The 22622-nt window shown below is 32.6% G+C and overlaps 1 protein-coding gene across 4 annotated transcripts in view; it reads left to right on the forward strand.

Moving 5' to 3' along the window:
* Nucleotides 1–22622, forward strand: part of RASA1 (RAS p21 protein activator 1) — a 98191-nt gene that overhangs the window by 70553 nt on the left and 5016 nt on the right. For all 4 annotated transcript variants that reach the window (XM_019746367.3, XM_019746368.3, XM_088796602.1 and 1 more), the window contains exons 12-23: nt 5812–5899; nt 8022–8099; nt 9675–9832; nt 10418–10494; nt 11856–12028; nt 12348–12507; nt 13627–13769; nt 15514–15629; nt 16352–16438; nt 18920–18987; nt 20493–20581; nt 22304–22381. In XM_019746367.3, the coding sequence (XP_019601926.3) occupies nt 5812–5899; nt 8022–8099; nt 9675–9832; nt 10418–10494; nt 11856–12028; nt 12348–12507; nt 13627–13769; nt 15514–15629; nt 16352–16438; nt 18920–18987; nt 20493–20581; nt 22304–22381 (1315 nt within the window). The remainder of the gene's footprint in view (nt 1–5811; nt 5900–8021; nt 8100–9674; nt 9833–10417; nt 10495–11855; nt 12029–12347; nt 12508–13626; nt 13770–15513; nt 15630–16351; nt 16439–18919; nt 18988–20492; nt 20582–22303; nt 22382–22622) is intronic.

The following is a 22622-nucleotide window of genomic DNA, read 5'->3' on the forward strand; positions in this document are numbered from 1 at the left end:
TTGATACCCTTCATGTTTTTTTTCCTGAGCACTTCCTAATATATCATAAAAACAGGTGTTCCAATGAACATGCCAAAAAAAGTTTCAGTCAGATAGGATTTCTTAAGATTTTTTTCTCTCCTTTAACAGTATGGCAATCTTGGCCTTCAGATATGGTTGGGTAAGACTTGTGCCTCCCTTTCATCTCTGCTCTGCCTTCCTTCATGGTACCAAGGTGACAGTACCAGAGAAAGGAGAAACGAGCATTCCCTTCAGTAACTATTAAAAATTCTATGAATGCACTATTGAGCCACCTCTGATACTAGTTTCTAGTCTTGGGTTACCTGAGGTAGCAAAGGAATGCGATTACCTTAAAGTGAGGGCATCAGGTGCCCAGCCCTGCTGCTGATCATCCCACCCAAATAGTGAGGATGTTATACTGTGTGGGGGAGTAAAATGGAAGATGGGGCGACAACCACACTGTTCTTTCCCAAATACGGCTGACTTGTGCTATCAACAGTTGCAAGAGGGAAGAGATTTTAGAGACTAGCTTATTGAGATAAGTGATAATGAAATAGGTGGTTCTTAAACTGAGTTTTGGAGGATGAGTATGAATTTCTTTAGATAAAGCAGTGCTTCCCAACCAGTGTGCAACGAATGTTATAGGTGTTCCTTGAAATATTGGTGGTTGTAAAGTTACTGTAATAAAAATATTAAAACAAATGTTTTACATTTCAAAAGTTATAATACTTGAACTTGTATGACTCCCTCTGTAAACTGTTTTAATTCATTATTTTATTGTGGAAAAGATTTGGTGCGTAACTTGTAGACAGAAAGCTTTCTGTAGTGGCCATACTTCACTACTTCCCTCTGACTTTTTTGTTCAGTCACCCAGATCGTCTGAATATTACTTTACTCACAGTTTTTTGTTGATCATCAATGAAGTTATTTTTTGTGTTCACATGTAAAATTTAGTTTCATTTTGTTTTTTATATTTTTTTCTATTAACACAGAAGTTAAAATTGTTTTTATTACTGTAAAATATATGAGGGAATTCTTGAAAAATAACTAATTTAGATTTTTTTTCATTGTTACATTATATTTGGCTTTAATGTACAGGTATATATTTTCCCACCATAAAGGGCAATTTGGTGATTAAAACTGGCAAGTCATTAAATTCACAAGATGAAAACAGTAGCCTTAATTTTAAAAATACAACCCATTAATTAGGCCACTTGATAATCAATGTATTGAATTTAGATAGCTAAATCCACTGAGTCTTCTCTTCCTCAGCCTAAATACTGCATAAAAGTTACTGAATATTAGTGGTGCCAAGCCCACTCTGCTGGCACCATACTACCACTGAACTGTGAGCTCCAAATAAAACAGTTTCTTCTTTCTTCTCCTCCCACTCCCCAACCCCCTCCTCTCACCGATCTGTCTGTTCCTGCAGTATGAGGTTACACTTGGGAAGCTTGTTAGGAGATCATGCAATTAATAGCTAAAGCAAAAGCCAGAGTACCTCACCCAGATTTGGAGAATTGCTTGTTTTGTCAGTCTGCATGAAAATTGCCAACTTTTTGTTTGAGGCCAAAAAGCAAAAGAAATAGAAAAGATACCACTTTCAAATAGTATTAGATTTGTGTTCAGATAGGATTATCAGTAAATGCATTGGTGAATTAAATGATGGCCTGAATGTAGATACAGAGATTACATTTTCACTAGAGACTGATTAATCTACAGATTTTAGAGAATTACTTGAAAGTAAATTATTGGTCATTCAAAGAAGTACCAAAAGAAATTACTAAGGATGAACTATTCAGAACAGTAAAGGAATCCTTTGAAGCCAAGAAGCTATTATGGAAATAGTATTTAAGTTTATGATCAATGATGAGGCTTCATGATAGGAACGTTTAAAAGTTTTACATCAAAAATTCATTCTGGAAAATAAGCAATACAGAGATGCTCTTATATGTAAAAGTTTGTCTGTAGACCTGAATTCCACTTGAAATAATATTTTTAAATGGAGACTCTAATAAAATCTAAGCAGCTTTAACTGCATGCTTTCAGTTTTATGGGAGGAAATGGGATCGGGATACCACTGTACTCTTTGATGCCAAAGTGTGTAAGCTCTCCAAAGAAGAGTTTTACTAAAATATATGATCTAGAAGAAAAAAAACTTTTTGGTTAATGATTCTCACTTTGCAGATTTATTAAAGAATGGGTAAACTTCCTCAAAATTAGTAGTACAACACAAAAAGATGTGTTCTGACAAGTTTTTGGATTCAAAGCAGAAATTTAACTTTGGAAAAGTGAGATTAAAAATGACTCACTGGTAATACTTATTATAATTTGAACAATAGGAATCTTAAAGAATTAAGACTAATAAAGTAGTATCTATATAAGTTTGAGGAAAAGCTTTACCATTATTTTGATGTGCAATTGAATTGAACAGGTGCAATTGGATTGAAAACCTGTCTAGTAATCAGAAGGAAGGTCAACATTATACTTGCCAATTAAAGAAAGGAACTGCTAGAGTTAAAGAAAAATTAGGTCTTTGAAGTACAATTTAAAGAGACTGAATTATTCCTATTTTGGTTAATACTATCAAGAAAGGAGTTTCTGTTGGGTTGTGGTGAAAAAGCAGTAAATAGACATTTACCATTTGTTTCTACAAGAGCATACCTTGCCTCTTATGCAGTTTTTTGTTGAAGGTGACTTGCAAGAATTGGAAGACATTTGAAAAAGTCTACACTACGAATTGTACTTAATGGTACCAAGTCTAACTTAATATGAAAGTCATATTAATTGGAAGTAACACAAGTCTTTTATTTTAAAAAAGTGAGGTTTTTTCCGAAGTATGCCAGTTTACCATCAACTATATTCTTGTGTGCCTTACTGTGGAATAGTTGGGAAGCGCAGAGAAAGACAGAATGCCAGTGAAAACAGCACCAGCAAAGCATATTTCAAGGATGTGAAAAGATGTCTACAAGATAATAGGATTAGTGAAAAATAGATACCAAATTAAGGATTACAGAATACAAATATCATAGCACAAAAGGGTAAATTGTGGGTAAATGCTGTTATCTTTTTCTTTGCTACCCAATGTTGGCAGGTACTGAACATTTCTTGCTTTGCGTAAGCATAGACCCCAATCCGCTGATTGACCTGTAGCATTTAGGTGAAGTCTAAAGTGAAGTTAAGCAGGCCTCTGCAGTAGACTTGATTGGTGTGTATGTGCAGCCTGTGGGGAAGGAATGTTGGACAGCTCCACCTTTTTGGCTGTTTTTCTTGCCTACTTTAATTAATTGCACAGCTGTACAAATTTTCCAATTATTTCCAGTATTAGTAAGAGGTCTCTTAAGTACTCGTGTTTCTTTATATGAAACCTCTGACTCTTAAATAATTTCTTTAAATAATGACCATTTCAGAAGCACAAGATGAAAGACATTTCAGTGACAGTTACTATAGTAGTTAATATGTGGGAATGTTTACACCTTTATCATTTTTTAGGCAGAATCTTTCACTGGTGCAGTAGTTATTGCTTTATCTTAATCAAGTAAGGGTTTTTTGCTAGATGTTAAATTTTAGGTTCCCAATTTTCTTTCAGCATTTTAAAGATTGTATTCTGCCTTGCAACATTTTCTTTGTCATTCTAATTGTTTCCTGTTTAGAGATAATGTATCTTTTCAAGGTACTGCATTTCATCTTTTTCTGGATGCCTTGAGATTTTTCTGTATCTTAGATTTTCAGCAGTTTAACCAAAATGTGCCTACTGTACTTATGTTTTTTTAATTTATCCTAATGTTTGTAGAGCTTCTTCAACCTCATACCTGATAACTTTTGTCAGTTTTGGAAAATTCTTGGTTAGTATCTCTTTAAACAGTTCTTCTGCCACATTCTCATCTTTTGCGATTCCCGTTACCCGTTATACCTTTTTACTATGTCCCATGTGTCCCATCGTTTTCTCTGTTTTTCATAATTTTTCTTCTCTGTGCCTCAGGCTGGATTTTCTTCTGTATTTCAGCTCACTGATCTACTCTTCTGAGGTTCATTGCATTTGTTGAGGTCTTAATTTTATTTATTACAGTTTCCATTTTAAAATTTTCATTTGATTTTTTTATATATCCAATTATCTGGGAAAATTATCTATTTTGTTATCTATTTTCTTAAACTTTTTAATTACAGTATTTGTAAATTGTATCTGATTTGTCTTTCTCCTTTTTTTTTGTTTTTTGCCTTCCCTTTTGGCTTTTCATCATTTGACCTTGACTCTTGTAATGTCTACTTATGTTTGAATAATGGACATTGTGTATGAAAAACTTTAGACACTATGGATAATGTTACTGCTTCCAGAAAGGATTGTTCTTCTGCCAGATAATTTAGAGTAGGCATAGTAGTTCACCTTCATTCTCTCAGGGATCCAGTGGAAGAATTGGTAAAACCTGTCTATTTCTTTTTCCTCTTTTAAAATTCTTTTTATTTCTAAGAAAACAAATTTTTAAGGCTATTTCTGGTTTGCCCTTATTCTGAAGGCAGAGCTCTACAAGGGTCTCAACTGAAAGCTTTCTCTTTTAAAGGTCCTGATATCATTTGACTGTCAGCATTTGACTCTGAAAAAGCTGAATGTGCTGGTTACCTTTTCAGCATCTTGGCTGCTGCTTTCTGCTCAGCATTTCAGCTTCTTGCCCAACACAGTTTAGGAATTGGCAAACACCTTGAAAGGAAGAGCTATGGAGAATTTCAGTATATCAGGCTCACCTCACTATGTTGGCCCCTCAAGTCTTACCTTGCTTTGGTGGTTTTCCATTGACTTAACATTTGTTTATGGTTTTGTTTTGTTTTTGTTATCCAACTAGGAGTGTTAGTCTGATACAGAATCAGAATGTTTCAGTTTACATTTTCCATTATTTTTATGGCATTCTCAAAGCATGGAATGATGGTTCTTTTATTTTTAATAAATGTTAAGCTTCTACTCTGGGTATTTTGCTATGGTCTCCTAACACTAAAGTGTAAGATACAATCTTTGGTTAAGGCAAGAAATAGAAATAACATTTATTGAGTTTCAAAAACATGAAGATACTTAACATTTTGTAAACATTTTCAAGTCTAGTTAGAAAGACCAAATCTTCAAAAAAGATACAAACTACTATCTGATAGTATACTTACGTGTCAAGTGAATTATAGTACCGTGCATACTATAGGTGGACAAGAACTAACATTTACTGTACACCATTAGGTCATTTAATCCTCAGAACAAGCGTATGTATAAGTATGTGGTGTTTCCATTTTAACAGATGAGGAAAAACTGTCAGTTGTAAAAAAAAAAATTTGAAAATACATAAAATTATAAAAAAGAAAATTCAAATCACTTACCATTGGCTGAGATAACCACTGCACATGTTTGGCCTCAGAATATGTCTAATCATTTTCCAGATCATATACATGTATATTCTGTGAGTTTATGGATCAGTGAGTTTAGTAACATTTTGCTTTAAAAAGTGTTAGTGTTAGCTATGTGCAATTCTAGCATTTCTGCTTCACTTGCTTTGTAACTTTTCTATTTCTAATGTCTTTACAATTAATTTGCACAGTAGTTTAATTTTTTTAATTTGAAAGATTTGTAAAATTTCAATACAAAGTTGTCTAAAATATTTGCAGCTGACATTCTTTTTAGCAATGATCTGGTACATGGAGTATTAGTTCCCTAAATTAAGAATTATGTAATTTTATATAAATTATACAATACTGTGATTTTTTTCTTAAAAAGTGGCATAAATGTTTTAATACTTTTGTTAAGCTTCCTAATAATTTTTTTGTTTGTATTTAAAGGCCAAACTGTTTTCAGATAGTAGTTCAGCACTTTAGTGAAGAACATTACATCTTTTACTTTGCAGGAGAAACTCCAGAACAAGCAGAGGTAAGTTAATTGTTTCTTCAATGACTGTAAACATTCATCACACGTTTTCTTTCTTTTTTTTTTTTTATTCAATTAAAGTTGACATACATATATTAGTTTCAGGTATGCAGCATAGTGATATTTATATACCTTTTGCCTATATTTTCTTTTTAACCTGAATAGAAAAATATTGCATTTAAAATAAAGGGTCAAAAAGGATGCCTGAAATCGAATCATCTTTATTTTAAGGAATGAGAACTTTCATGTGTAAAATACTTTTTTGAAAGAAATGCAGGAAAACACAGTGAAGGGTTACTAGGAATGAAAACTTCATTTTAAATTGACCTTTGACTACTCTCTGATGTTGAGTCCAACTGAGAATGCTCATTTGAAATCGTCTCTTCACAAAGGTTATAGATACTCTCAGTACAGTCGAAAGGTAAGCCAGTTAGTTTGGCTAACAAGCTTGTCATTCGTCACTGGTTGAACTCCATGTCTAAAAATAGAAGTTCAGTCCTCAGAAGGAAAACTATTTTAGGAATTTTCTATTTTTCTCTTGTGTCTAGATATAATGTCTAATTTGGCACTAGCCATTGATCTATGTGCAATGCCCTTCTAAAAACTTTTATTAAAATTTAATGCTGTGAAGAAATAATGTGTTTAAAAAATCGCCTTTTAAAAATATTTTTATTTCTTTGAACCATAATATTTCTGGGGTGCTTAGTGGTATTTTATAGAAATATGGCAATATTTCTGCTTATGCTCTATGGAAGGAACCTGAGGGTAGTTAAGAGGTCAGAGAAAGCGATGTTGTCAGAGATAGAAGATAATTTGCCAACCTTGTGTGAGGCAGATGCTCTTAAAACTGTGGATCCTGGTATGCGCTGGTGACACATAAATTATGACAGTATCTTAGACTCTGGAATAAACTTGATGAATGAAATATTATGTTTCATGATTTATTGAGTGTCATGATTTAAATCTTTGTAAAATATCTCAAATGCTTATTATTAACGTATAACACACATAAAACCTCGTTTTGTAGGTATGTGTCCCTAATATTTAGATGAAAAAGTAGAACTCAAAACATTTTGGTACCTTAGGCATTTTTCTAAATGTTACAAATTGATTTAGAGAAGAAATTTAAACTTTAGTATCCTATCTTCTAGTTATTTTACCATGTTCCCTTTTTCTAACTAAAGGTGTGTTATATACCTTAATGATGTTTCAGTATGTTTTGCATGCCTCACTTAGCTGTATAAATTGAACATTTTCTTATTGTATCAATATATAGTCGTTCTATATTTGGTATTTCCAAATCCTACTACAAAGTCCAAAAGTACCACTGGTATTTCTGATATTTGTTACTTTGGTGGCTTGTGGGATCTTTGGTTACTCACTTCTATTTCTAAAAGCTACATTAATTGATTTGGTCTTAATTTGCTCTACTTTAAGGATGTTCTGTAAACATTGACAGAATTCAGATTCATTGAAATAGCCAACAAACTAAAGACATAATTGAGTAAAATAATGGTATAGAGCTTCCTAAAAACATGTAATGCCAAAATGAAATATTTAGATTTATTTTTGAATAACCTAAAATTGTTCTCTCCTTTCTCCAGAGCACTAGATAAACATTTTAAAATACAGCTGCAACTGAATTTGAATATTAAGCTGAAAAAAATTTTAATCTAATGTTGTCTTTGAAAAACTTACAAATAACCCAGATCCCCTTACACATTTCTACCTATATGATTAGATTAGAATGCTTGTCATCAAATCAGTCATCTTATTATCCATTGGTTTTGAGTCAGCGCTTCTTTCACAAATGTATTAAGTTAAATTCTGCATTAGGGTTCCTCAAGTGTAACTGCTTAACCATACATAAACTTTATTTTTGGGGCTAATCAATGGCCACTCACTGTTACATTTAACATTAACTTAGAGATTCTACAGGAATACAGTTTTTTATAGAATTATTGTAATTGTTTTGGTCATTGTTTTACTTTATTGGGGTGCAAATATATTAAAGTGCAGTCTACAGACCGAAATGACTATAATTGAATTTGAAGAAACAAATTGAGAATTAGAAACTAAACTATTCTCTAGTATATTTCTTTGAAATGATGTTATTTTTTTGTAGGATTGGATGAAAGGTCTGCAGGCATTCTGCAATTTACGAAAAAGCAGTCCAGGGACATCTAATAAACGCCTACGTCAGGTGAAACTTAATTTCTTTTGATTTTTGACTGTCACATTTTGTTCTATCGCTTTTCTCTTTATTTTTATCTCTGTATGAACTGTTTTGGGCAACACTTCAAACACTTTAGAGTTCTTAAGAGAAGTTAATCTTATCAGGCATTTTATAGCAGTGTTCCCACTTGCTTCAGTAGCAGGAGAAATACTTAATTCTTTATGAAAGAGAGAGTCCTTTATATACTTGCTGGGTACTTAGTCCATAATGCCATCTTTTGAAGGCATACCAAGGATTTTTTTTCCCTTCCACTTAAAATAACAATACCAAACCAACACCAAGAGAAACTATTCTCTTGGGCACTTTGTTTTTTCTTAAAAAAATTATTTCAGCCCATTTCAAAAAAGTAGAAGTAAAGGTACTTATTGAAAAGATCATCTGACTTAAGTACTGATCCCAATAAACTTTTGGGTTTTTCATTTTATAGTAATTGCTTTTGAAATATATTGCATAACTCTTAGGTAGTATCCAATCTTATTTGAAACATTAACATGTCTTATATGTTCATTTATGGAGAGTTATGCTAGGCTCTTTCTAGATATGTAAAGTCAACTTTAAATTCTCCACTTCCTTGATTTTTTTCTTTGTAGTTATCCTTAGATAATTGGGAAAAATTAGGTAATTTTAATATTCTTGGCATTTTGAGGAAAGTTTAGTCCAATATTTATCAACCAACCAAAGTGACTTTTATTTGTGGGAATTTCCAATAAGCTTGGTGAATTTAACATTGTTTTATTGGAAGTGGATAAATGGTTAATATTTAGATGACTACAATTTATATTCCCTGTAATCAGAAGACTGACCCTCCCAAGGACATTTAATTATATACATAATCACTATGTGTTCTCAAAACGTATTTTAACATTTTGTAAGCAATGTGGAAAAGCAGATTTAATTTTTGTAGATTGTGTGAAACTTTGGCCATGAATTTATCATTTATGGGTATATGGTATAGCTGTTACCTCTTGAACCTTTCTTATGTGTCACATACTCCACTGTGCTTTACACGTATTTTGAATCATTCCAACTTACAGTGTAAACTTTATCCTGATTTTATATCTGAAGAAGTGAGGTTCAGAGAAACTGACTTGTCCAAGGCCACATGAGTAATAGTAGGTAAGAGGGAAGAGGACCTGATACTAGAAGGTAGATGTAGGTCTAAGTTTTGGCATAAAAACTAACAAGGAACTTTGCTTGTTTGAGAATCTGTATACTTTCTGTAGCATGAAAAGGTGGAATCTGGGTTTTAAAAATATTTTATAGCTGTGGAAATCTACAGAAATAAAATCTTCCAGATCAACATTATGTAACATAACGCCGTTTCGATTTGGGTGGTGACAGTTGTTTACATGTATTAATAAAGAATCATCATCTTCATTTTCTCTGAACCATGGTTTTACAGTTGAAAAGATGTATTTCACTTATGTAAGAATATAATTGGAAGAATAAGTTGTAAAACAAAATTGCATTTGTAGTAATTGCTTTTGAAACCTAATGCATAATTCTTGAAATCTGGGGTAACAATTTTTGTGCTTTCTTTAGGTCAGCAGTCTTGTTTTACATATCGAAGAAGCCCATAAACTCCCAATAAAACATTTTACTAATCCATATTGTAACATCTACCTGAACAGTGTCCAGGTAGCAAAAACTCATGCAAGGGAAGGGCAAAATCCTGTATGGTCAGAAGAGTTTGTCTTTGAGTAAGTCTTATTTTATTATTACATTCAATTCTTTTACCACACTGCATACCGCATTTTCTGTTTCTTTTCTTTCCTTTCCTTCTTTTCCTTCCCTTCTTTTCCTTCCCTTCCTTTCCTTCCTTCCCTTTCTTTCCTTTCTGTCTCTCTGTCTGTCTGTCTTGTCTCTATATCTAAACTGTCAAGAAGGTACCAAATCCAGGCATTCTAATAGTACATACATTTTTTTCCTGTTATATTTTTTCCTCTTTATTAGTAAAGTGCTATCTATGTCTTTTGTTTTTCACCTAGTTATTAATATGAATTAGCATTACTGATAAGTCCGCAACTATTTACTAACAGAAATACAAAATGTTTGCAAAGGTTTCCAGGATTTATTTGAGGTGAAAGATGGTAGGGAAAGCATAATTTGCTTGTCTGTATTCCTGTATACCAAGCAATAAAACATGTTTTGAATGTAGTGGTAAATCTAGCAAATTTGAGTTGTTTAGTAGCAAAATAGTGGCCTTATTTGATACTAGAACTAAAGGAATTATATAATTTGATGCCAGGACGTTTTGTTAATTGTTTTTTTCCTTGCTCCTTTAGTGATCTTCCTCCTGACATCAACAGATTTGAAATTACTCTTAGTAATAAAACAAAGAAAAGCAAAGATCCTGATATCTGTAAGTTGACACAGAAATTTCTTTCTAAAGTAAAAAAACATGTTTTACATACTTTTAAAATAATGAAATGTAGTCTAAAATGGAAATTAAAAAATAAAATAGAAGTGCAAGTAGTATAATTTGAAAGTTTCTTTTTGTACTTCTAAAATGTATGTAAGAAAGGAAAAAAGACCAAAATGAGTAAACTGTGCATACTATAAACCTAAGCCCTTAAGATTAAATTACATATGTATTCATCCTCCTCTACCCCAATGAGTAGGAAGAATAAGAAAACAGTATTAGTGGTCATCTTTCTGTGGTTCTTCCCCTACCTCCTCTTTCTACTTTTTTAGGTTTTCTCTACTTTCCTATATACTTTGCATGTAACTGAAAAATAAACATCTATTAAAAAAAATTATTTAAATACAAGTACACTATTTATTCACTTCTGGTAGTGAAACCCTCTGAGTTTTTTATCTCAGCAGCACACCTTGTTCCAGCTTGTTGCTAAAACAGGTTGCAGTGGGATTTAGTAATTCACATTAGTGTGAATTAGGTTAATACCTTCTTAAATGTCAGGCTCAGGGAAAGAAGTGTTATGTATTAACAGATCAAAAGCCTGAATTTTTCTCTACATGTTTATTCTTTAATTTCTATATTTAAATGCTTAACATTTTAGTGCTTCCCCATTACGTTTAAGATAAAATCCACACTCCCCCACCCCAATAATGACACAGAAGATCCTTTCTGATACACTCCTCCTCCCTTTTGCTCTCACTGTATAATCTTTTGTATATTCTTCTCTCCAGCTATGTAACATCTTTCTCATAACTCTTAAATTATCCGTGAATTCTGAAAGCATCCACCATATCTTCTATTTGGACTGCCCTCATGCTCCCCCCTCCCCCACCTCTTTCTCTTTCTCTCTTTTTCTGTACCTTTGTACTTAGGTACAGCTCCACATCCTGTTACAAGTCAGTTTAAGGATCAGCATGTTTAGAATAGATTTTTTAATCTCTATCGGCTGAATTAGATATTATTTCTCTGTACTCCAGAAGCATTAACCACTGTTATAGCACATATCACTCTGGACCATAACTGATTTTTTGCCTTCTTGGCTAGAGTGTGACCTCCATCTAAATCAGAGGCTGTGTCTTAATCATGTCTGTATCCCACGTCCCTGCTTATAACAGAGTCTGGCACATAGTAGGCGTTCAGTAACTGAATAAAATACTAAGTATTGAAATTGTGATATCACTGGAAACTCCTTTAATAAAAAGCATTTAACACTATAAAGAAGACAACATAAGGAAATTTTACTTGTGTGACTAATTATAGTGTCATCTTTTAGACAGTAATCATTTGATATTTTTCTGTCAAAGTATTTATGCGCTGCCAGTTGAGCCGGTTACAGAAAGGGCATGCTACAGATGAATGGTTTTTGCTCAGCTCTCATATACCGTTAAAAGGTATTGAACCAGGATCCCTGCGTGTCCGAGCACGATATTCTATGGAAAAAATCATGCCAGAAGAAGAATACAGTGAATTTAAAGAGGTATTATATTATTTACCAGTCTAATTATTTATGATAGCATTAACAGAAATATTTAACATTGAATAAAAGATCCATTAAGTTTAATGTAGTAATGCCATAGCTTAGTGGCTCACTGATAGGCAGAGGTTGAACAGCCTTGTGGTATGATGTTGGTCTTAAGAGTCAAAAATATGTAGTCTGTAAACTCACTCTACTTTTAATAAATATATTCAATAAAACATATTCCTAAATAACAAAAGAACATATTTTCTGTTAATCTCACTGAGAATGCTTAATGCTGTGGTGTACTTTCAACAATCTTTCTTGATGTTATTTTTAGCTTATACTGCAGAAGGAGCTTCATGTAGTCTATGCTTTATCACATGTATGTGGACAGGACCGAACACTACTGGCTAGCATCCTACTGAGGATTTTTCTTCATGAAAAGCTTGAATCATTGTTGTTATGTACACTAAATGACAGAGAAATAAGCATGGAAGGTATAGTATGGAAGTGTTAGTGTGATACTTTTAAAAATGGGGTCAGTAATTAGATTGTACATATCAAGTATATGTGGATCCTGTCTTAGAATATATTAAACAGTTACATTGTCTTTCAAAATAAGATATTCTGTTTTCCCTTCATTAAAAAGTATAATTAGAGTATCAGTTCTGATTCTTTTACTGGCTAATGTGTGGGGTTGGTATTTCTGATACAAGTTTCTGTCATGGCAAATTGGTATTGGAAGCTGAAAGAAAGGGACTTCTGTGTCCTGATCAATGGCTCACAATGCTTTATTAAGAATAGTTTAGTGTACCATGTTCTTTGTTTATTTTTTACTTTCTAATTCATTGCACAAAAGTTGAGAGTCAGCTGAATTTTGTCTAGCTTCTGTAGATAATAGGTAGTTCCCAGGCAATGTAGCTGGGCACATAATGTTTTGTTAAGGCTTACAAATATGTCAGAATAACCCACTTTCAACCAGCACTTTGACTCAGGAACAGTGCTTGCTTATAGGTTTCCCCAAATAAACTGTAAAACTATTTACTCCTATTCATAGAAAATGTAAAAATAGATTTTTCAGGGACGATAAAGTGATAGTACATATTTTATACAGAGATTATCTTTTCTGGCAATATTTGTGTTTTTTAGGATTTTATTAAGTAAAAGTCATTAGTGCCATGTTTTAGGCTAATAAATTAGTTTATATTGGGATTTTTATGTTATATTTTTATTTGAAGATTAACTCAGATTTATCAAAGCATGCTCAGGTGGCAGCAAATCTGGATTCTGTTCCTAGTTTTGTCACTAACTGGCTCTTTGGTTTTAAGTCACCTAACCCTTCTAAGCCTTTGTTTTTTCATATGAACGTGGTAGTGTTAATCCCTTCTCCTATTTAAGATCTAATGAAGTAAGAAAGTCTTTTGAAGAGTTAAGTGTATAGAAATATAGGCGGTCATTATAATCAATACTTTAATGCTACATGCAAATAACCATACTTAAATGGTTATAATTGTTGAGGGAAAATGGTTGAGGAAAAATGAATTTGTTCAATTTCCAGTTGATTCACATTAGTACAATACTTTACAAATAATCTTTTCACTGAAATATTTATGTAGACGAAGCCACTACCTTATTTCGAGCCACAACACTTGCAAGCACCTTGATGGAACAGTATATGAAAGCCACTGCTACACAGTTTGTTCACCATGCTTTGAAAGACTCTATTTTAAAGATAATGGAAAGCAAACAGTCTTGTGAGGTAAGAATTTAATGTTTTAAGTATTTCAGCAAAAAGCATATTTTAATAGGTAATGCTTTATAGTTAAGTACATTTTAAGGAAATACATTATTAGGTTTCTAAAAAAATTATTCATCATAGCAGTTAAACCTTTTGTAATACATTTGTAGAATGTTATGCAAAAGAGATTAAAAAAAAAATGGTGACTTTATTGTGGGATTAAAAACCTCAACTTGTACCAGAAATTCAGGAAAGTACTTTATCATTTCTCTTACTGTACTAATGATAAAATATATGCTACTTTCAGAAAGTGTGCATAACCTAAATTGGAGTTTTTGTTGGAGACTTGTTGTATAACCTAATTAAGTACTGGGTAGCATATAACATCTAGGTTTGTCCTGGAAGATTTTTTTTTGAGGGGGGAGTATGAGGTAATCCTCTCAAAAGCAAGTAAAAACATTGTCTTAAGATTGATTAAGGCTTCAGTGTAAATTCATAATAAACTATTAAGATAAAGAATGGAATCTCACTTATGTGGTTGTTCTCATTTTACTTCAAAGGTAGCACAACTACAGAAGGAAGATATTAAATATATTCTGTAGATCCAATAAAAAATTTATAACATAACGAATTGCTTTTGATAATGTCCACTGGGAGCTATCAAATATTAATTCTGCGTCATCAGTTTTTACTAATTAACTTAAAGGGAATAAGTTGATGACTTAATGTTGAAAACTTGGGGTAACACCACAGTTGGCCTAACAATAAAGGATACAGAAATTCAGCACGTCTGTAGAGTGGATACTGGGGATCCAAGCTAGGGAATGTAGATACATATAGATAATCTACTCCATTGATTCTAGATTAGAACTCTTAGATTTCAAGGGTTACTGGAAAAGTTTTGAGAAAGGTTCATGACTCTGCCCAAGACATTTGGTATTTTATTAGTTATTATCTCATTCAGAAAGCTTATTTTAATCACTTTTTTCCTCAAATAAATAGAATTTAATAGAGTTTATAATATTATAGCTACATATCTTCCCATTTAAATACCCCTATATATTTGTGAATATATGGCCATTAAAGTGATTTTTTGGTCTTCTAGTTGAGAATGTTATATGTAAAATAAAAGTCCAATCCAGTTTGTGTGTTTGTGTGTATAAAAATCTAAGGTAAAATCTGGTAAATGATAGAACTTTAATACTGGTATTAATCCCAAAGCAACCAAAAATTGTTGAATAATCATAGTTTGTTGAGTACAGTTAACCTCCTTGCCATGGAAAATCCGCATATAAATTGTGACTCCCTCAACTTAGTTGTCCCTCTGTGTCCACCAGGGATTGGTTCCAGGACCACCTCCCTCCTTCCACCCCACAGATTCCAAAGTCTGTGAATGCGCAAGTCCCTTGTATAAAATGGCGTAGACCAGTGCATACAGTCAGCCCTCCATATCCTTGGGCTCCCAACCATCGATCCAAAACAGTACAGGTTATCTATTGAAAAAAGTCTGTGTGTAGGTGGACCTGTGCGATTCAAATCCATGTTCAAGGGTCAACTGTAATGGGGAATTATGGTAACAAACCCAAGGAGTTCCATAGAGCAAACCACTTAAAAATTCCCATGTATACCTCCCCTACAAAAGACTAATAATACACACTGAAAAATGGAAAAATAGAGAGCCTTGAAAACAACTGTTTGATTACCTTGATTCATTTGTGTTTATCATTGCCAAGATGCATTTATATTGATTTATTCCTTCTCTTAGTTAAGTCCATCAAAGTTAGAAAAAAATGAAGATGTGAACACTAATTTAGCACACCTATTAAACATACTTTCAGAGCTTGTGGAGAAAATATTCATGGCTTCAGAAATACTTCCACCGTAAGTTGTGAAATTTTAATTTGACAAGAATTGTGTATTTAGTTTTTGAAAAATCTGTATTCTCAAACATGTAAGCTTTTCCACTGTCCTGATGTTATGCTTCTCTGAAAAACTAGGGTTTTTTAATCTTTACCAGGTAAATTGTGTTTAAGGAAAAAGACTGAATCAAAGAAACCAGAGTGAAATATTTACATTAAATCATGTTTCCATGCAAGCCAATATGTCTAATATATATAGTAATTTGGGAAATGAATAGAGGCTTATAGTCTCAGATTTGAGGAGATGGTAAAAGACGTATATATCTAGTTTATACTTGAGTATCTTTCTCGCTGTGTACACCAGAAATTGCTCAATATCGCTTAATGGCTTCCATTGTTAGTGAACTCATTCAGGTAGAAGTTAACTTAAGTCAACATTTATCTCCCAGAACCTGTACTCATTAGCTCCTCTATCCTCATCCCAATTTTTTTTTCATATTTTTCATTAATATCCAAATGGTAATATAAAAATGGTAAGATTTCTTCTGAAGTAAATGTAAATCATTGGTTAAATCAATTAATAATGAAAACTTATTTGATTCTCTTATTACTTTTAGCCAAGTGCTTTTTTGGGGGGAATTGTCTGTTGTTTTAAAATGTCATGTATTTAGTAAATTAAGCTTTGGGTATAGTGAGATCAGTATTTTCATTTTCTGTGTTGAGATGATTGTGTTATTTTTGCAGGACACTGAGATATATTTATGGGTGTTTACAGAAATCTGTTCAGCACAAGTGGCCTACAAATACCACCATGAGAACAAGAGTTGTTAGGTAAGGCTCATCCATCACAGTATATGGCACACATTGAGAGTCAGGTGGATAATTGTGAAAATTTGAAGATTAACAGTATACAGTGTACAATTCAAGACCTTTTTCTTTTATTCAGAGCCCTGTTGAATATTTTCTGATTTCAGATGGCTCCTAAACTTCAACTTACCATTTTTTGGAAGTTACGATGTGATACTTAAATATCTTTCACATTTTCTAAAATCCTGAACATTCATTTATAGTCAGTTAACTATTTAGGATGTTTTTTTATCTTACAGAATGAGGTCAAAAGTTATATAATCAACAAAATCTATAGCTAACTTCATATAGTATACTCTTCATACAGACACATATACACACGTGCATATACCTATATATATATAATATAGATAGGGAGGGAGGAGAGAATAAAAAAGATAATTGATCTAGTGCTAAAAATGAAAAGATCAATAAGTGGACCATTTAGATATTGATTAATTGGTTTGTAATAGAGTCTGTGACTCTGGGCTAATTTCCAACCAGAGCCTCTAGTTCTGAAGCTGTGTTTGAGTGAGCTCATTATATGATAATTAGGAGGGAATGCTTTGGCAAGTCATAGAATTTTGTAGCTTATGTAAGGGGATTTCATCATTATTTTAACACATTTTCCCAATGAGGAAGCAGATCTGTAGAGGTTAAATTGTTTGCTTAAGGTTATATAGAAAGAAAGTTAGTGACTTAGACCCAATCTAATATTCTGAATACTATTGCAGGTTTTAGTTAAGCACACCTCCACCCATTCAAGACAATTGGAAATTTAGTGAAAAAGCGTCAGAGAATATAGTAATAATGGTAATATAATTTATTATGCAGAATATGTACTATTCTATGTTTTATCCCGTAAAAAATTTAGCTAACCTCTAAAATCACCAATATCATACAGTTAGTTTTGAAATTTTATGTGAATCCAGCCCCCAACCTAAATTTTGTAAAGGCTTCTACTCCTTTTTTACAGATAAAATCTTAACCCTATCATATAAATATTTAAGAATTGTAGATTCTGTATTTCTTCGCTTTAGTATTGATTGTGAGGAATAAGGAGGAATTAGAAGCATATCTTTCAGTACAGCTGTACGTGTGGTGTAAATTAGCACTTTTCTATAAACTGAAAATTTAAACACCTACACTAATCAAGCACAGCAAGAAATTCTGCTGTGTGGATTGTTTGATACTATAGGGTGTTGTAAGGGGCAGTTATGCCCAAGGTGATGATTTCTAGCCCTAGTAAGCTTTTAAATATATGTGTAGATACCTAGTATCCCTCTTAAATTTAAAACCACCTCTAAAAACTCACAAAAAGTAGATTTGCACATTGAATATTTTATGGTTCAATGTTGCCAGGTTATATTTCAGATTCTAAGACCTGTGTAAGTATCAATATGTTCAAGCAAAATTTATGCAAGTCTTCATAAATTAATTTAAAAGAAACCCAAATTTAAAGACTTAATAATTACTGTATATAATTCCAATAAATGATGAGAAGTAACATACTCACTTTCTAAGAGCCTAAATTAGCAAACTGTCATATGTTGAAAGGTAAAAGCTGAAAAGTTGGGTTATATACTCTGAGAACAGAGACTGTCTCGATTATTTTAGCATTTAGAAGGAATTTTATCAACTAAGAGGTCAATTATTAGTGTGGATTCCTCTTAAAATAAAATTAAGAGAAAAATGGTCTACAACATAAAATCTCTATCAGTTACTGAAGGGGGCAGGCTAGGAATAAGCTATATAAGCTTGCAGTTTTACATTATACATTGTTCTCTGAGTTGAGATTAGCAGGTAAAATTATATATGACAATGTTAAGCCACGTGCTTTTAGACTAATTTTTGTTGCTATTATTTTGTACTTTAAGAACACTTTAACTTTAGAAAGACTGATGTCTTTTTCTTTATTGCCATGAAAGCTTTTTAGCATTCTGTTGTGTACATTTTGTTTATCAAGAACTCACTTTTTCCCTAGTACAATGGATTCTTATTTTTATATGACTCTTCAACAAAATCAATACAACAGATTTTATTGGGTTGTTCTGTTTAAATACAGAAAGAGGATGGAAGAGAGAATGGAAGTTTTAGGACCTTACGGGATGTAGCTATAAAAAGGTTTATTTGTGCTTCTATCGTTTTTCAGAAATCGTCAGTGTTCCTAAGGACACTGCTTCCTCAAAGTAAATTTAAAATGTACTACTAGTTTGGAATAAATAAATAGTAGCCAAGACAGTAAATGTTACAGATATAATTTAAATCTTCCCAAATTTAAAATTCCAAATTTGGGAAAAGTGAATATGTTTGACGATATATATGTTCTTAATGTAAGTTACTTTGTTTTCTTAAAGCTGTGTTTGCGCTTCCCTATAATCAAAGTTCATGGTTCTATGAGTATTAAAAATTTTGTTTATTATTTTAATGTAGTAGTTTTCTAAAAAGCATTTCCCTCCCCTTCAGTGGTTTTGTTTTTCTTCGACTTATCTGTCCTGCCATCCTGAATCCACGGATGTTTAATATCATCTCAGGTAATCAGTTTTTGATAAATTTTGAAATGAAAAAATAAAATTTTACACTATTTAGTAAGGTTACTCATTTTTTTCTTCTAAATTTGATTTTTTTAAATAGCCATTTGTAAGACTGGGTATAAAATATTCCAAAGTATGCTTCCTTTTCTTCTTCCTTCCTTTTGCTACTTTACCTTTCCTCTCCCTTTTTACTTCTTACCCTTTCTATCTAATAACTGAAGCCTGAGATGGCATGATTAGACACATACGGTGCCACTTTTTTTCCATTTCTGCCTGTGTCTCAAACTTCTATTTTGATGCCTTTTTTCCAGTCTATTACTTGGCTTTTTCAGGTTGGAAAGAACAGCTTTCTGTGTGCTACAGTTGCAGTAGTGTTCTGAATACTTAAAAAGAAAGTGGCTCTTCAGAGGTCAGAGATTGCCCATTAGAGATTTCTTGTCACCAGTTATAAAATGTTAATCAGCCATTTTAAACTCCACATTAACCCAGATTCTGTTTTGCTTATTACATATGTCCATTACAGAATCACTTTCAGATGTTGTAGGCTTCTTTCACAGAAGAAAGGATGAGTGTTATTTGTGACGATGAATATAATAATGAGCCATTATTAAAAGATGGAACCTGAACCATTTTTATCTTAATTTGAAGCTCAAAGTTGTATTAAAAATATTTTGGAATTTACCTTTATAGCCATCACATCTGTTATTATCTGCTATTGCTATTCAAGTGGTTAAATGTGTGAACTATTAAAATTTAAGGGTCTAGGATTCTTTTGAAAAGATGTATTTGAAGGGATTTATTGGAATGTTGGTCTTGAACCACTAGGCAATACTATTTATAGTTGAGCAGCTTAAGATACAGACAGTACAATCTAAAAGTCCGGCAATCATGTAGACTTTATAGGTTTTTACTGTTAATTATCTTATGTTTCAGGGCTTATATTTAATAGCCATACTTTTCATTTACATCTTAGTATCTATATTCTGTAAGGAAATGTTTCCTGACTAATCTTTAAAATATTTTAGAAGTTTATTAAATTGCATGTTTTTCTCTTCAAAATAGAGCAGAGGTCCCAGACCTAATCTTTGTTATTGGTCTTTAAAGTGAATTATTTGTAGTCAGTGGAGGTTTGGAGCAGGGAATTGCTCAGGTTGTAAATTACTAACCTGAGTGGGTTGAAATTAGCTTTGTGAATTGTCACACAAAGTGTGTATATAGAGTGCCAGTTCGAAATAGTATCAACCAGTTAGGAGCTGCTGAGTTTTGTAGTTCCTTTTTCACAAAACTAGAAGCACTGGTAAGTGTATTCAGTATTTCTCCCTTTAGCTCAAGTTCTTTTGCATTATACAGGTCAAACATTTCAAAAAAAAAACAAATGAGTTCTGAATGGGAGAATGTTAGTATCTATAACAGTAAAGAAATACTAGTAAGTCCTAAATCTATAATGGTTTTAACTGGAAGTATGTTGGAGTTGGTCTGATTCACTATGCCCAATTCTCTTATAGATTCCCCATCTCCTATTGCTGCAAGAACATTGATATTAGTTGCTAAGTCCGTACAGAACTTAGCAAATCTTGTGGAATTTGGAGCTAAGGTAAAAACATTTTGATACTTACAATATCATTCATGAATGAAACTTTGACATGATAAAATCATAAAAAATAGCTTAAGTACATTTTCAACAGTGGATATTTCATAAAGAGAATATATATATATATATATATATATTTGGTTTTTTGTTTCCCCCTTCTTCTGCTCCCCTTCCCCCAACTCTGGTTCAAGCCGTTGTTTCTCAGTCTAGTTGTGTAGGACACAGCTCCCTGGCCCATGCTGGTATTGTGAATCTTGCGCTCCCTCCAGCTGAGGCAGTCGTTGGTCGGTCGCTCACAGCAGCTCACGGCAGACCACAGCAGCCCACGGCCACTCATGCTGGCTACAGGCCACTCATGGCAGCCCACGGTAGCCCAAGGCAGCTCACGCCGACCTCCAGCTGCTCACGGCAGCCCAGCTCCAGAGAGAGCTGTTGTTCACAGTCTTAGCTGTAGAGGGTGCATGCAGTTCACTGGCCCATGTAGGAATCAAACCGGAGACCTCAGCGTTAGGAGCACAGTGCTCCAACCACCAAGCCACTGGGCCAGTCTGATAATTTATACTTCTGTTGGTATTTTTGTTTAGATTTTATATTTTAATGGAATTTTTAAAACCACATTTTAGCCACTATAGAAAACTATTTTAAATTTCCAATATACTCAGATTCACCCACTTAAATCAGCATATTTTTAAATGCACTCCAATCCATTTTTTAAAAATTTATTTTGCAATAAACATTCACTAAATTTTAAAACTTGGATGAGTTTTTAAAATGCCTATATGTGATCGATCGCACTACTTAAGGATTTAATATTTGGTAGGGATAATTAATACTTTGTCACCTGCTTTTGTCAATATGTATCAAATTTCTTGCTGTACCTGGAAATATATAACTGTTTTATTGTTCTTAATGATTATTTAGTATGCCATCATGTAGATGGATGTTAAGTCTTTCTTTATTGGATATTTAGATAGCTTCCAATTTGTCACTCTTATAAATATTGCTGTAACAAGTATCCTTATAATACTTCCTTTCAAACTTGTCCAGTTATTTCCTTTCACTTTGGAGTAAAATTACTAAGGACGTTTTTCATTACTTAGAGAAACTGAATAATTTTAATGTCTATTTCTTAGAAATTGAGGTTCTTATCTCCTTATTGAGTTTATTGCTTTTAAGAGAATTTGTGTTTATACTAAACCTGTTTTACAAGATAGCATATTTTCAAATAGACTTAAGATTTTAGTATGAAGAGCAGTTTATATGTATGGCTTAGCTTTTGAATTTATCTAATCCTCAAGCAGTTTATGAATAATATATTTTTCTATTGCAGTCCTTATCACACTATTTTAATTCTCTGTATTCTCTGCTAGATTCGAACTTCAAGGTTGGGCTCATGTTCGTTTTGGTGCTTGGCAAATAGTAGTTTCTCAGTAATTATTTTTGAATGAATTACATATAAGCATTTTGTGTCTGCTAGGCTATGTGTTCTGATTTGTTCTCATCCAGAATTGCTTTCATTAAAGTATTCCAGTTTCTCAGGATAGCTGTTTGCTTATATCAGAAGGAAAATGCTGTCACTGTATGATTAATTCTTGTGACTATGTATTGCTACTGATGGACACAATTAGATTTATAAGAATTCTTGCTGCATGTAGGTTTTTGTTAATATAAATCAGACAATAATGTTTGTTTTTGATGCTTATAGTAAACTTTTTATGTTTTTAGGAGCCCTATATGGAAGGTGTCAATCCTTTCATCAAAAGTAACAAACATCGCATGATCATGTTTTTAGATGAACTTGGGGTATGTATATAATTTTTCAAGTACTTTGAGTTCTTTAGTTAGTATAGCTGAGAGTTAACTGATTTTAACAACAACCTTTAAAAAGATTTTCTATCCAGACTTAAAAAAACAAACAAAACAACAACAAAAACTGCTTATTTTTGTCTGTCTAGTTATTTTCTTTGACTTGTTTTTAGCCAGCAAACATACACTGTTGGGGGTTTTCAACTTGTGTCATTTTCTAGTTTGTCTTTCATTACCC

Source organism: Rhinolophus sinicus, chromosome 3 (assembly GCF_057876585.1).
Source record: "Rhinolophus sinicus isolate RSI-liver-muscle chromosome 3, RSI-T2T, whole genome shotgun sequence".
In the NCBI taxonomy this organism is placed as follows: Eukaryota; Metazoa; Chordata; class Mammalia; order Chiroptera; family Rhinolophidae; genus Rhinolophus; species Rhinolophus sinicus.